This window comes from Haliotis asinina, chromosome 15 (assembly GCF_037392515.1).
Source record: "Haliotis asinina isolate JCU_RB_2024 chromosome 15, JCU_Hal_asi_v2, whole genome shotgun sequence".
Taxonomy (NCBI): Eukaryota; Metazoa; Mollusca; class Gastropoda; order Lepetellida; family Haliotidae; genus Haliotis; species Haliotis asinina.
In genome coordinates this window covers 3,681,670-3,699,051 of record NC_090294.1, presented here as the reverse complement: position 1 = coordinate 3,699,051, position 17,382 = coordinate 3,681,670, and the positions used below count along the sequence as shown (strand labels likewise).

General features: G+C 36.6%; 1 protein-coding gene across 2 annotated transcripts in view; it reads right to left on the bottom strand.

Moving 5' to 3' along the window:
• Positions 1 to 16,694, bottom strand: part of LOC137265440 (cytosolic purine 5'-nucleotidase-like) — a 149,894-nt gene extending 133,200 nt beyond the window's left edge. The window contains exons 1-3 of one of the 2 annotated variants that reach the window (XM_067800839.1): positions 16,563 to 16,694; positions 11,365 to 11,467; positions 10,011 to 10,084 (exon numbers count right to left, since the gene is read on the bottom strand). In XM_067800839.1, the coding sequence (XP_067656940.1) occupies positions 10,011 to 10,084; positions 11,365 to 11,456 (166 nt within the window). In that variant the 5' untranslated portion in view covers positions 11,457 to 11,467; positions 16,563 to 16,694. Of the gene's footprint in view, positions 1 to 10,010; positions 10,085 to 11,364; positions 11,468 to 16,032; positions 16,091 to 16,562 lie in introns of those variants that run through there. The other variant, XM_067800838.1, reaches the window with a different exon arrangement.
• Positions 16,695 to 17,382: the final 688 nt, after the last annotated feature.

Sequence of the window (17,382 nt, the reverse complement as noted above, 5' to 3'; positions counted from 1 at the left end):
AATGAGCTAGTACCGTGCCATGATGCATCTATTTCATAAGCTTCTTGAGAATCATGTGCTTTGCACAAACATATACTGCTCCTCTCCACATTGGAAAAATATGTAGCGACTGAATTAGATAGAGCAGTTTGTTTAAGTAATACAGAATTTTTATTGAAATGTATTTCAATACTAAATTTTAATTCTTGTGTTCAAGTATAAACATTACTTTGACAATTGTTAATTAAAATGCATCAAACTACGAAAATATACCTTTCTTTAATTCAGTTAAGTAATTACAGCCACTTATTAGATGCAGAGGTTTTTCTTCCACGAAATATTTTACCACTGATGTGCAGAACATTGCAGTTCATCTTTAAGAACTTTTTACGTAAGTTATCTTGTCAACAGAAATTGTTGAAGCAATTTCAAAGCATTTTATATTAATTTGAACTTTAAATAGACAAGTATCAAGTAAAACCTATCCAAAATACCGGCAAGTTTCATTTTCAAAGCAACATCACTCAAATTCAGAACAAAGATAATCTTGATACTGTGAATGTGTACAAAGCAATCACAACCCAATACTACTCCACAGGAAACTATTGAAACATCACATTAAGGACAATACATTGTTTTTTAAATAGACGACTGTGTTGAGCCAATGCCAGTGAGCAGGAAGCTGATAGTGTGTCAGTGGACCACGATCTAAGCACTGGACCTTACTGCCATTACCAATTTAAACATACAAGCAACAAGTTGACATGCGAGATCTATATCAGACCTCACTGTACACAGACAGACACAGCACACAGATTCTAATCTCCACAGCAACAAAAGGTTATACACTGAAGAGTGGGAAGATTTGTTGTCAATTCTGACAATTTTGTTTGAAGAAAGACTTAACCCTCAAAAGATTTTCTTAGAACCGTGGTTATTTTCTGCTTGAATGGAACAAGATGTTCACACGGAAAACTATATGCAATTGTTGATCGGAACCAGTTTAAGGTGGGGGTCTAGGTGGGGGTGGGGGTGGGGGTGGGGGAAGGAGGTGAAATATGATTAGAGGGATTGAAAAAAAAACATCCTGCTGCCAGTCATGGTTGGTTTTATTTGGTCAAGTAGGTTGTTTACTGACTTGATAATGGCAATATCTTGTCACAAAAACATTTTCTGTGAATACTTACGGTCCATACATTTCATCGAAAGAACAATGGCCTGTGTACTTAATCTAGTCTGTCATACTGACCCTGAAGAAAAATCTTAAATGTTAACACACCCTTCTGAGGCTGTTTTTGTAGTATGTGCATCTACCATAGATACAATAATTTATTGCATAGCACTCCATGAAGCAAGAGTGGCAATATTCTCAAATCAACCAATAAATTTCATATATAAATGATGTACATTGTAACAGTTTTCAAAGCATATGTAGTATAATCATATGGAAACACTTATGGTAATACTCAGAACGGTAATACTATGGTAATACACAGAATTCATTTATGAATGTAAATATTATGACATATTTTGGAAATTATTAAACTTCAGTTTGTGAAAATCATTAAAAAATTGTTCTTTTTCTGAGAGTGTAGCAAATTCGTGATCATGATTAAACTTTGTAGTAGTGAAATGAATCAATTTGTAACAACGTTTAAGAGTAGACAGTAAGTTATCATTTTTACAGCTACCTTAAGGAGGGAAGGAGAGAGAGAAGAGATAGAAAAGCAAGAAAGAAGAAACACAAAGAGAGTAAGAGAGAGAAGAGAGCAAGAAAGAGAGATAAAGAGAGAGAAGGAGACGGAGAGATAGATGTTAGACTAATCCTTAGTCCCTAAATACATATAATTTTGATAACAACAAACAAACCAATTGTAATTGAAAAGTAGACCCAGGGAGACCAGAGATTCAGAACCTAAGGAAATCTAGACTTGCTTTATTTAGGGCTTTAGAACTGCAGAGGAGGCTGGGCAGTAGGTAAAACAATGTGGTTCAGAGACTGCGAGACAGACTAAGAGTGAGGTCCACTATGTCTAAAAGTGGAACTCTTACCATGTCTCACATGTCTATGAGACTACTTTAAGTTTCCAGCATTACCCAAAAAGACAAAATTATTTAATCTTGATAACTGATAACTGATAACTGATACACTACAGAAGACCTAACTGAGATAAAAACTAACATACTAAGAAATGGCATCACCTTAAACAGAATAACAGGTGCAAAGATGTGAAACTCTGAGAAAATATATCAATCATGAAATGCCATAAGAACCTTCACAAACACTGACAAATAACCTGAAGAAACATAAGAATTGTGATTTACGATGCTAACTTACACAGGCATTGACTTTGCAAACTTAAAAAGTCAAAATTCCTGATAAGCTTTCCATCATTTCATGTTTGCATATTCCGGCCATACATATTTACAAGGTCAGAGTGGACTGCCATTTGACCTTTACGTGTTGACAGCCAAGCTGTCTTCAGTCTCTTTGTTTACTTTTACTTGATAGATATGGAAAAAGATACCTTTAGAGATTGGCATTTAATCCCACAAACTGGACTTTACAGGTGGGTGGTAGCTGCGCCTGTCACCATTGAATAACTAAAAAATAACCAACGTGTTTCAGGGAATTACATATTATCTTTCACTCCAAGAATGAATGGTCAAAGTCTAAGCCTCATGCTGAAGGACAAAAGGTATTTCAAGAGGGCAGACAGACAGTGACTGAGTTTGAATTGGGTTATGTATATATTTAACTAAAGTAATTTAAGAAATACTTGTGAAAAATACATGAGCGAGGGAGTGGGTGGGTGAGTGGATGAGTTAGAGTGAGAAAGTGGGTGGGTGAGTGGATGAGTTAGAGTGAGAGAGTGGGTGGGTGAGTGGATGAGTTAGAGAGTGTGTGGGTGAGTGGATGAGCTAGAGAGTGGGTGGGTGAGTGGATGAGTTACAGAGTGAGTGGATGAGTTAGAGAGTGAGCGGATAAGTGAGAGAGTGAGAGAGTGGATGGGTGAGTGGATGAGTTAGAGAGTGAGTGAGTGGTGGGAGGGAGTGAGTGGTGGGAGGGTGTGAGTTATCTGGGCAAGTGAGTGTCCTTTCCTCTCCACTATCCTATGTAGAAATCTTCTATGGTGCTGACACCAGAAAGTCACCTTGCCGCCCACGTCTTGTAAGGCCTATCTCGGGAAGAGTATTAAACTTTTCTTGTAGTATGCATCTATTTTCTTACATAAATCTCACTTAAATTACACATTTCATAGTTTTGAAAAATAATAAGAATAGAAATGATGATCTTTATGAGTACTACTCTGCTATGTAATTTTCTCTTCTTCCACAGGATGATAAGACTCAAAAGTCTCAGTGTGGCTTTACATAACAAGATCAAGTTTACATTTGGTTCTCTTTACACTGAAATGCTACATATCGGGATTAGAAATATTGATAATTCCGCAAATATACTCTTAAATTCTAAATGCCCTATCAAAACCGTATTGATATCTCTTACATCAAAATACTAATATATCTGTAAATGAATTATTCCAAGGAGCACACGAATACAATCTCGCCTGATAAATCAATAAACAAAACAAAACATATCATTCAAGACACTTTTCTATGCAAATGTATATATGTCATTACAAGTACACAAATTCTGTTGACAGTGATGACATAATAACCAGAATGGGCTGGTGTACAAGTCCACAATCAATATTGTTTATCAAAATTCTCACAGTTTGTTAAGATCACATCTCTTATTCTATAATGGCAAAATAATTATCAAAGAGCACCCCTGAATGCCCATCACTATAGTGAGTTAAGCATTGGGGTGAACACTGTCACTCTGTTTAAAGAACACTTAATTTTTGTCCTTAATCCATATTGTGGTCAAGTATTTATTGAAGCCTGGAAATAGGTCTCTTTGAACTGCCAATGGAACCTGACATTAAGTGTTGAAGATCTGAAAGCCTTTGTTCCAACACTATGGCCAGGTACAGCTCATTACTGAACAGAATGTGTGTCACATAATCTATACCAATTTCAAAGGATTTTGTATTTTATTGTCACATAACTTGCTTGATGTGTGGCTTGAATCGTTAATTCATGTGTTGTAGTAACTTCCTATCCAACTCCCCTGTTTAATCATAAAACTAACCAATTGTTCAAATACAAAAGTTGTATTTTTATGAATGATAACAATCAATTTTTATTAACTATAAAATTATTAATGTCAAGGTCCTTATACTTTAATGAATACTGAGGCAGTGAACACATCTTGCGGAAGAACAACCTGTGAAAGAAAGCCCTGTGAATACTTCAAATGACAGCATCAACACTTTTGTTATTTCACTTTCAATCGACAACCCCTCCGACCCTCTTATACACTTTTCAAATATAATCCCCAAAGGGAAACAAACTTAAAAGACTTTTTCACCAAATCTTCATCTTGTCAGTCATATCTCCTAGCAGAGGTTAGGCTCTCATTCTCTTTCACTAAGAAAATGCCAGAACATTGAGTAAAACCCCCACAGTAACAGTCTCATTGAGGGCACGCTTGCTTCACCCACATCTTGCAAATTGGCACAGTCGACTGTGAACCTATCCTCGAAGGACCTGCACTGCATTCATGAAAGCACGGCCGGATTCAACACAGCATAAAACCCCCATCTCATTTCAGCACCACCCATATTACTATGGATGAAATTTTAGATGACAATTTATTTCTGTATCAGACATCCAATATCAAAATGGAGCTATTTAATTTACAATACCAGTTTCTCTCAAGACAGAAGTCAAGGGTACATAATAATGTCTGTCTCAACCTCTAGAGAAAACAGGAGATGCAAAGAAAACCAAAGAAAAGAGTGAATTTAATTTCTTAAAATGTGGCAGTCATTTTGATTTCATATTCACTAACGCTGCAGAGAAAACATGGACTTTGATGAAGGTGGAAACTGATATTCTCGAAGATATACATGGATTTGTTCTTGGGGTGAAGTTGCTACTGAAACATGCACCCTACAGAGAATTTATTGACATCCACTACATGCAAACTGGTTACATAAATGTACTCTGTCAGACCAGCAGAATAAGCTATTCATATGTATCAGAATACATAAACCAGTTAATTAAATATGTACATTTTACTAGGTTTATTAGGAACATGCTTCAAACGAACTCTGGTCCATGTTCCTAGTCTATGATACAGTCCTAGCCTATCATTCAGATCCTGAAACTAACAGGGGTGGTGGGGTAGCCTAGCAGTTAAAGCATTGGCTCATCATGCCTAGGACCTGGGTTCGAGTCCCCAAATGGGAACAACATGTGAAGCCCATTTCTGGTGTCCCCCGCTGCGATGTTGCTGGAATACTGTTGAGAGCGGTGTTAAGCCATACTCACTCACTGAAACTAACATATCCAAGAAAGCACATGCAAGTCTAGGATATGTAGCCAGTCTAGATTTCTTCAGTTAATGAAAAAAGTCTCAGGGCTCCTTTTCAATATATTTTTCTATGCTGAACTGTTTTTTTTTCTGTAAAATATGTTCATTTCAGAGAATAGTTGTTAGTCTACCATGGTCCCAGGCCCTTGCTATATAGTGCAGATGAAATGTATTTATCTAAACTGGCATTATCGTGAACCACAACTTGAGTTCCTTTACAATATAATATATATACATGATCACATATATATGTACATACATAAGTGTATGTAAACATAATACATGTTTACGCAAACAGACAATAGCTTACATTATTATGGAATAGAGGTGTAGAAAATAGTTTAGAGTGATTGAAAAATTAATTACAACTTAAAACATGAATGATTTAAACAAGCTTAACAAAATACATCTACAGCAATAAATACCTTTCAAAAATCCACATCTAGTGTTTTTTCACATCTGTACAAACATACAGACATTCAACATCCATATTTTACCCTGAAAAAAAGACACTCCAAAGCTAGAGGAAAGAAATAATGTCAATGCATTAACCATAGCAAAAATATCAGATGAGAACTGAACTTGTCGAACACATACCTCGTTTTTGTGACCAAAAAATTTAATCATTTCAGTGATACAAACTCAAGCTGATAAAAGACATCATAAAAAACAGCTTTGAAAGGGTTAAGTCACCAGCACCTCATCAATCAAGACACAAATGATTTTATTCCTCGGTTTGCCTGAAATCTCTGAAGTCCCGTAGAAAGCTGATTAATTACCCTCTTATTTCACTGCTAACTCACAGGAGTGTCACTACATTCAATCTCAGAAAATAATTAATGACAAGCTAATTATCAAGTTACTAATGAGAACTTTAGAAATAAATGGGTGTATGTGAATGGAATCGCCAACACTCTCATTTAAATTTTGTGAAACTATTCACTGAATGAGTCAGAATATTTATATCACTAACTCAGAGGGATGTTTATAATGAGATAGGTGATAACTCAGATATTACTCTCATTATCACATGTGTTGATAAAACACACATACAAATATAAACTTGTGATACAGTCTTTTAACATAAAACTAATTCTCAGTTATCGTATATATTATCATGTGATATAAGCTTTTATAAGAACCATAAATCTCATTAAAACTTATAACTGATAAAGTTGGAGGTAAAAAAACAATTTGAATTTGCATTTTAAATCATATAAAGACTGACATGACAATCAAACCTTATGAAGACTAAAACACAAAGATAGTCAGGTACGATATACTACTTGAAAAAAAAGTTAAGCAAAACACACAGTGGGAAGGCTTTGTGTTGTAATACCCATCAACTAAAGGCCAACTATGATTACCTGAAACACATCAGGTTTTTTTAAGCTTATTTTCAATAGTATGTATAGAACAGAAGCTTGAAAACAACCCTCATGACCCTCAAATCTCAGTGGAAATCACTTAAAACTGGAGAGAGGGTATCTTGTTTGTTGTGATCACTGGACACAATGATTGAGCTAGTATTCTAGACCTGGGACAAGGCTGATAACAAGCCACCTAGACTTGAGAGCAGATCCTTCTACAGTTCCATTTGTGTAATACAACCCTCCATTTCTAGCAGATCACAACCATGAGCCACAAAGTTTAAATGTCCAAAGTTGATGAATGAGGAAGCAGCTAGTTCCCACAACGCGTAAAATAGTGTCTTTTAAAATAAACATACAAGTTTGAATGTAAAGAGGTATCAACTACCGGTATATGAGAACAGAAAGAGAAAAACAAATTGCATCTCATAAACATAAACAGACCCAAGAAAATGTGTTTCTGTTTACTTTGTTTATTTTGCAGTTTTAAAACTTGTATACTGAACTCAAATTCTTTCCCCATTGTATAATATAAAGAATTGTACAAAGGCTCACAAAATGAGCTGCAAAACACATAAAAAATATTTCATAACAGCGTGACCAAGTCCACTGAAGTTATTTGTGTCTAAGACACGCTTTTCCCCCCTGTGCAAACAATCTTACATTAAACCGCATATCATTAAATCCAGATATCAAACAAAACAACCTGATAGTGCTTGCCCAATAACTGTTAGGATGACATGATGTGACCAAACTTTTAACCAACCAAAAAGCATCACTTAAAATGTGCTGCTCTCTGATTGGTCCAGAAGAAAAAGTTTGTCATTGCAAACAGGGAGCAGCAGGTGTAGGACTCCAGGATGCGACAGGACTCGAGGGCTTAAATATCCAGGGTGGGGTCACGACCCAAAATCTGGAGCTCTTGTGATAAAACTTGATCGGGTATTCAGGGTAGAAGAGAGGAAAGCTGGCGTACAAGCAAAACAACGTGTATTTCTACAAACAATTGCTGCATCCGGGCTCCCCCTCATGGGGCGGCCAATATACATGCACATTGAGAGGGCTAATTTGTTATAGAGAGAGGGGTTTTCAGGTTGCCTGTTCACATGAGCATGAAGACATTTACCGTTGAAGGTGAAACTGCAATTTTAAAACTTATTAGGATGTCAAGATAACAAATGTACAAATATGGCGACTGAAAATGCAAACATTATTTTTATAAGTAAAAAAGAAATACATACAAGACAATATTGAGATGAAATTTATCATGACATTAAAGTCAAATACAAACTTTAAAATGCAAGAGATTGTCTGTATTTTGTTTATTATAAATACAAAGAAAAACATTCATAACAACAACTATCTAAGAAAGTGCTAAAGTTATATTTTAAAGTGAACCTGTCACAGTGACGTCAGGTGCTTGGTGATGCCCCACTTGACTACAGTGTGCAAAGTCCATCTCTGATGTGCCATCATGTGGAATCCTGCAAAGGGTGACATCAAATCTTGCCTTGCTCCAAGGCGGTACTGAATCCCAAGCCCAGTGTATATGTATCAATTCTATCATTTAAAAAGGCAAGTTCAGATAAGCGGACATTACAGGATGCCTGCCTCTTATTTATATATTTATTTAAATTTTCATTCAAACTATTAATTATTACCTTAGAGACTTGAGCAAGTTTAAATAAAACCATACTCACACACTAACTGATTCATTAGATAATAACCCAGATATATCACTAACTACATTAACTGCCACACATGAAGAATCAAAATTAGTTTATTTTGGAGGAAGTTCTTGAAATTAAGTGAAGCATAAACAAATACTTTGTTTGTTCTTTACCAAAATAATTCTTTACCCAAACCCTTCCCATTTTGCACATTGCTGATAACACAAGTCAAAACGATGCATCAAGCAGAGGGTAGGAAGAAATACCTTGGTTGCTACACTGGTTAGCCTGGGATCGTAACTGGTCCCTGGAAAAGTCTTAACAAAAGGGCCAGGTGAGATAGATAAACATACAGATCCCAGGACTTAAGGGGCTCCACGATAGGCTTAGACTGTGACAGGTGAAATGACAAGGCAGGCAGTCTCCTCAACATTTTGATCCATAGCTTGTCCTGTTATGCACATTTCATGGGAATTGTGTCTTCTCATACACCATGTGTTCCAAAACCTATTTTTTTGTTGTTGTTCTAATCCACATTCAGCAATATTCAAGCCATATGAGTGAGAGACAGTAGTTTCCTGCAACATCAGCACTATTGTAGCTCTTCATGGCAAACTATATAATGACAGACTGAAGTGTGAACCAGACAATCCAGTGAGTGATGTCACGAGCAGTTATCCACATCCTCAGGTGCAAATGACCATGTAGGTAACCAAATCATCACCTGATTATCTGATCCAACAATTCACCTCTTTCAACCCTTGATCCTAATCGGATCCAGAACCACCAAGCCCATGGAACACAGGTCAAAGATTCCCTTTTTCAGTTAATGTTGTTATAGCCCTGTCATAGTTTTGAATCTATTTTTAGCAGACTTATTCCCTGAATATGTACTGGGTTTTTTTCCATAGAAACAAGCCTTTGAATGGCATTTAGAAGAGATATATATAAGGAAGAGAGTTTTATCATAATAAAGAAGCTGACATCCATAAGACTCTCTCCTTATGAATCAAATGACAACATTTCAATTGAAAAAGAGTCTCGGTCTGTGCAGAGATCCAGAAGCTGATGAAATCTAAAACTGTTTCCCAAACCACTGGTTTTGAATATTTTCTACAAGAATGGTGGTAACCATAAAGTAACATAAAATGGTTTCAACAAAATGATCCTTATTATATACACATTCTACATTTATAGCACATATGTACTGGAAAAAATAAGTTAGGGATATTGGTATTTTTATGATTGTTATTTCATCAGTGTTAATGATTATATGGATGATTATTAATAATTTCAAAATTTAGTTATATCCCTTACTATTTGTGTCCAGTATATATGTCTTCAATGATGTCATTTTAATCCTTATGTGACCAACCCTGAATCAAGAATGACTGAAAAGGATACAATCAGCCATTATCATGTCACTGATGATCTCCCAAAACCAAACATGAAGGTGAAAGTTGAGTGCAGATAGTTTCCTTGAACCTGAAGTGAAGGTTTTCCTTGTGATAAATCCTGAAAGCGAAACATTTCCATGAGGGGTCTTACCTGCCAGGGTGTAGTCCATGTCAAAGCCAAAGAACTTCACCTTCTCCAGCATCAAGCCTCTGTTCACAAACACTCTGGAAAAGAAGAAAAGAAGAAGTGTGAGTGAGTGAGTGAGTGAGTGGGTGGGTGGGTGGGTGAGTGAGTGAGAGTGTGAGTGAGAGAGTGAGTTGGTGCTGTCCATGATATCAATCACTGATTGTCAGATCCAAACTTGATTATTTGCAGACTGGTGTCAGGAGATGAAATCTGGCAGAGTAAGATTACACACACCCCACACAAATTATTGGCATCTTATTTTAAACTGGAGCATTCGATTCTTTGTTGTTAAACTGTAGATTGTAATTCATCCTAGAATTTGAGTCTGCAGACATTCAAAATGGTAATAACAAGCCTCTGTATGATGGCTTGAAAAAAACATCTGAAAAGAGTTCTAGTGTGTGTTACAGAGTAATATGTACTAATCGTAGTTACAGAGTAATATGTTCTTATCTCAGTACCATAGTAATGGGATTTAGTCTGGGTAACTAATCTTAGTTACAGAGTAACGGGTTCTAGACTTTGTTACAGAGTAATGGGTTCTAATCTTAGTTACAGACTAACAGCTTCTAGGCTTAGTTACAGAGTAATATGTTCTAATCTTAGTTACAGAGTAACGGCTTCTAGGCTTAGTTACAGAGTAATGGGTTCTCATCTTACTTACAGAGCAATTAGCTCCAGTCTTAGTTACCTAGTAATATGTTCTAATGTTGGTTACAGAGTAATGGGTTTTACACTTAGTTACAGAGTAATGGCTTCTAGGCTTAGTTACAGTGATGTTCTCAAGTCCTAGTTACAGAGTAAAGAGTTCTAGTCTTCCTTACAAAGCCTAAAGATAGTTGAGCTCACAGTCCTAAATGATATTATGTTCACTTCCACATATAACCTACTGTCATACTTAAGTTCTAAATGAAGCAAATCACAGGTTCTCCCATCACATGTTTTTGAATAGATGCTGCAAGTTTCTCTCAGAACTAAATATTTCCAGAGACTAAATGTCAGTCTGGACCTAAGCATGTCATGGATGGTCAACATTTTGATGAAATGGGTTAGCATGGGTATGGTGCCACAGACAAGGGATCAACAAGAGACGAAATACATGTTGGAACCCGGCTAACAGCAGGTTTGTTTGTTTGAAATTGTACTTATTGGTGTCACACAACCAATGAAAAGATCTTAAAGCAAAAACTACTTTAACGAAAAAAACAGAATTACCAAATGAGAATGATTACATATGACAGAATACTCAATTATAAACAATTATGTGGAACAACATTATAAAATTCACAACAGAACAACTAGCCAATAAGCAACTGACCTCCTATTCGGCTCTCTCTTGTACATCCTGAATGGAGTGCTCACAGACCTCTCCAGAGACTTCTTTGACGTCTGCTGATCTTCAGCCATCATGAATTCTTAAACTGGAGAAACAAAAGATATTTTATTTTTTCAATGAACTTAAACTTAAAAACATTTCCTTCCCTGACCACTAACACAAGCAAATGAGTGTACAGATGTTCCAAGCTGACTTTGAAAATGAATGTACTCACTGAAAAACACGTCTGCTCACTCAGGAGACACTAGAGAATATACTTGCTGAAATTCGTCCTGATCCGTTGGACTGATACAAGCATCAAGGCTATGAATGATACATCCAACACATGTGAAATATATAAGTGGGAAATGAAATCCATCAGAGTTATGAATTTATCAGTACTTAACTGTGTGCAGTGTCTCTGTCAGATGATGAAAATGGTATGTACACAATCATTTGGATGACATTCTGCACCGTGATCAAATAGCATGCTGAGTCAGGATGCAAACATCCATGTACCAAATATATGCACTGTACATAAATATATATGTGACCTTTCTCAATCACTCAAAGTTGTTTCTGGAAGTGGAGGTCTAACATGCATGTATTATGGGATATAGGCCTTTAAAAACACAGTCAGGTTGGTAAGGAGATCAGCAAATATAATAAATGAGCATTATTTGATAAATTATGATCAACAACCATCCACACAGCTTATACTGATTACCTTGGTAACAGACCATCCACATAACATACACTGATCCCATGGCAACCATACAACTGACTGTCTAACACAACATGTACCGATTACCATGGTAACACTACCAACACTAAAACCGTCTATCTGTACAGTGTACACTGATGAGTGTAATCAGAGCAGTCAATCAATTACATGATTACTCTGTGTGTCTGAACTTGCGACTGATCAACTAACAAGGACATTATGTCTACACACTGGAAATACCAAATTGACAAAATGTCACAGAACAACAATTACTACCACTGAGGGCCTTCTGAATTATTTCCATTAACACATCCAGTGCAAAAATGCCACTTTGTAAATATATATGCAGGGCTCCAGATAAGGTCCGCATTGGCGTGTGTACAGATAAAAAATATGCATGATATGATAGAAAAAAAATCAGAAAACGTAGCTGATACACACCACAGCAATGGTGTATGGTCTTTGAATCATTTATGGACGTATTTATCTGAAAAAGTATTGCTTTATTGTTTAATGACCTGTTTACACAAGAGTAGCAATGTTGTGGTGCATATGTGAAACGAAACACGAGATTACTTACACGCCATTAAGTTCCATTTAGTACTATAATTTTTCCCAGTACTCTCATATTTACAAAATGAGTACATACTCATGTTGAAAAATTATCTGTAGCCCTGTTTATGATTGAAGAATGGCTAATGCTGTCAATATACAACAAATTAAACCACATTCAAATATCTTTAAAATCTATCCGAACAGAGGAGACTTCCTGCAATATATATTATTTTCACATAACATTTGTTGTTGTGTCCTAACAAAGGCATAGGCAAATTGTGATTCTAATTTTCAAAGGGCAAATTGCTCATAAAAGTAAAATTAAATATTCTGATTAGTATTGATTTTTATCGCAATAAAATTTAATTTTACATTTTTAACCCAGAAATGACACCCAAAAACAAGAAAGAAAATGTCATGCACAGTCATCCTGGAAGAGCTGGTGCACTTATATCATGTTTATGCTCAGGGAATAATTATTTTCTATTGAAATACTGTTATCATGGCGTTAAGGGGCTGGTCAAAATCTCACTATAAAGCACTAGAGATGTTTAGCAAGACCAGTAATGAAGTTGTGGCTCCACGTTTCAAGGGTGGTTTGTTGTCTGTATGTTTATTATCATACTGTCTAGACAAACAGTTACACTCAATGATGAGTTGTATATAGGCTTGTCATTCACTGCAGTAACAAAATCACTGCAACTGTTTCAAAGCATAAATGTTGAAGGGCCATCCTTTAGATTACCTGAGTAATCAACATAAACAGAAAAACATGTTCAAATAGAAATGATTTGGTATGTTACAACTAGTAATAAAATAGAAAAATATTGAACAAAACGTTATCTTAACAAGAAAAATATATGCCAGAATCTGATAATTTCAGGTGACAGATCCCATATATGCCTGTAACTAGTGCAAAACTTAAGGCATAATTAAGCTCTTAATAAAAGCTTTGAAATGGGGTCTAATATAGAACAGGGCAAAAACAGAATGTTTGTCTTATCACCAAAAAATGTCTTTTCACAATGGCATGCACATCACAAGTCAGAAACAAATGTTGTAAACAAATTAAATTGTTGGTGGACAGAGGAATATACATATAGTGCAGTGTTATCAGATAGGACAGAGCATGACAAACAACAGGGCGAATAAAAGTTCTGTGCTCTAAAATATAATGGAACCCTTATTGACTGGTCACAACTTGACATGACTCAATAATTACTTTGTTTGCAACTGTCAATTAACAAGCATAATGTTTGGTGTTATACACTTCACCACCTGAACACAGTGAGCACACTGTATTATAATGTATAATTATATTTTATTATATCATATTTGAGACTGCCCTCTCTCAGTGAAGTACTGATTCCAGTACTTCTGTTGGGTTGAGTCCCATCTGGGATTCGAACCCATACTTTCAGAGTCAGGCACCCAATCACCAACACACAAAGTCAACAATTACTGGAAAAGAGTAATCCCAAATGTAACATGTGCTACATCAGAACATTTTCTGAAAGGTATTGTGTATTCATACATTTTTTTTCAGCCACACTGATGAGCATTTCAGATGTCAGCTTTGCCTGGAAGAGGAGGAAAATCGAAGTAATCCAGGACTTAGATGTCTATATCTTCACAGATACACAGCTGACAAAACAATGATTATTCATGATCACCAAATCCTGGCAATTGCACAAGGGCCATAACTCTAAAGAATTGTGGCACACCGAAAAACTAGGCCACCCATGCCCCTTTACTGAAACAAATCTTGATACATTTGTGTTATTTATCATTACCACTTTAATCCCCATCACTGCAAGTTATCTGTCACAGCTACATTTCTGGCAGCTGGGTGAAAATAGAAAAAGGGTTATCACAACAAAACATGATTCACCTTAACTTAATTTCCTCAGCAAAACTTACTGCTCATTAACACTTTGCTGGCAGGTGATAAAAGGCTTTTAAAACAGACTTTGACTGACCTGTGACTATTCAGGTACTTACTTAGTGTAGTCAGGGCACTGTACAGATATTGCCTCTGATGTATTTCGGAAGGGCAGTTAACAACGCAACAGACTGCTTTTTTTAAAATACTGCATACAATATTCACTGAAAAACAACTTTGGTGTATTATAGGTGATAACTGGGGCATTTATGTAAAAGCACACGCAAAGTGTTACAATCGTTTCAACAGGAAGTGAAAAGAGTCAGTGCAAATAAAATAAAACATTTTTTTACAGTCATTTGCCCTGAACTGCACTATCTGCCCTTCCATCCAGCGCTTTCTGTTAAAGCCCTAAATGAAGCAAGTCTATATTTCCCCAGGTTAATCATCTCTCTTAGGCTCCTTTTCAATTTTAAAGGGTTTTTTTTTTCATCAAAGTTATATGTGTTCAGAGAGGCCTAACATAGTAATGTTGTTTTGACTGCACTTAATTTCAAAACAGGGTACAATTGGCCTGTTATGGCTTCCTGTTTCTTACAATGAACAGGGTCAGTGGGGATACTTTACATAAAGAAGGGTTTGTTAAATTATTAAGTGTTTGGATTATTTCTTCATCTGTGTTCTTTGTGTTGTCCTGAGCAGTGAGGAAGTGTGAGGATCGGCACTGTACATAATGCCGTTGGTTTTTAGCTAAATTCTACATTCCAGAAAATATTCCAGCCATATTACCGACGCCTGTAAATAATCAAGACTGGACCACCGCACGATCACAATCTCACATGCATCATGAGGAGACAGGCTTATGTTGTACTTTCACAAAGTGGCATATTGCAGTGAGTCAGCTCACTAGCATGTGCATGACAAACATCTGACGACACAACTGAACATTAGGTGTCACTGTGTGACCATGAATATACAATAGTGGTTCACATTCAATGTTACAACCACATAATGCAGTGATCAATACATGAATGGTGACACACATTGTTGGTGTATGATGACATATATATATACCATGCCATTATGTACTGCTTGACTGCCATACCTACACATCTCATCACTAGTATTGGATGCTATGGATCAGCCTGCATTTGGTACACAAGGGCCACCTGTACAATATTCATGTTAAAGTCACCCGATAAGTGTGATGGGGCTGATGATGCTACCACCAGTATATCAGTTACATCAAAGCATTATCAGCTCAAAACAACTCACCCACTTCAATTAACCTGCTTATAAAACAATGGTTCTTTAAAACATTATCCTGTCTCTCCAAAGGGAAATAACTCTACATTAAAGAGCAAGTTTCACTGTGCCTTGAGTAATGCAACGTGTATAATATAAGGAATAATAAAGTGGGCTGAAAGACAATGCCTTGTGCAACTAGAAATGCTTGACTTTTGACTGCCTCATTCAGGACTTGTTTGAATGAAAGCAATTTATTTCTTACGTTAATGAATCAGTGATAAATCCCTCTTGTCAAATGTATGTAAAACCTTGTTTCAACATCTGTTCACCATGTCAGCGTATATGCATGAGATTCACTGACAATATATCAAAACCCAATAACTTGGCATGCAATTAGCATTTACACTGGTGTCAGGTGTATTCAGTCAAGTCATACTCGTCAGTGAGACGATGTAGGTATTGTAATTACATGCCGGTGCATGGACTGATGAGGAGAGAGGCTGTCGACTGCTCAGTGAGATTGGAAACACTTATCAAATAAACAATGTCACATCGCTGCAGTAAATAGTGGGACCAGTCTCGGAATCGGAAATTTATGATATGCCGAGACCGATAGAATGGTTCCACAGTTCAACAGGTAACCTGTCCTCTTCATCGCTTATTGATTGTCAGCACACTTGTATTGTGCTGCTGTTATTGGTTATATGCGTGCTTCGCCGTGGCTGAGGTTTGCAGATCTGAATAATGTTGGATAAGTCTAAACGACGTTCTACTCATATTATTCTAACTTACATTTGAAGTTGTACGTGAAGCACTTCCTGCTGCTAACATCGACAAAAAACGTACGTCTTCGGAGCCGTAGGTAAGCTCCTTCGGTAAAGTACGGCACGTCGTTCCGACCCGAATTTACGCGATCGTTGTTTACATCCGGTAAGGGAACCACGTGGAGTGGGTGTGTCAGCAAACCTCAAATAACACAGCATGTTGAAAGTGTCAGTTTTCGCTATACAAACGTGATATACTTTTAAATGATATTTGGACCTCATAATTAGATGGGACACTATATGAATAAATCAATTTGTTTAATTGTATATAGCGAATGGGCACCTTTCAATATATGCAAACCCGGAAGTACCGATTGCACGATAATCTAGCAGACGACTTTGCTGTGTCCTACACTATCATTACAAAGTCACTTTGAAAACAACACAATATTGATTTCACATAAAGAAATAAGCAATAATTGTGACGACCGTGTGTCGTGAAGCGTACCTGAACAATCCCGACTATCAAAATTTAAATACGTACAGGCTATATATAAAACCTACTTTCGTGTCCAGACACGTCGCTGAATCCAACAAAGAGAGTGGAATATTTTACATTACTGGCCACAATAGCGGATACTGGCATTAATCTAACGGTGTATTATCTCATTTCACATCTGACCGATGATGATCCCCCAGTTTCAGCAGCGGTGGAGGCACAATGAGGAGAAGGACGATGTGTGTGACCTGGCGCTCTTCAATTACCAAGGGAGAAGGGCGACAGTCACACTTACGTCACCCAATGGTGGCATCATTTCAACCACAAACCTTTCCCTCTGTTGTATCTG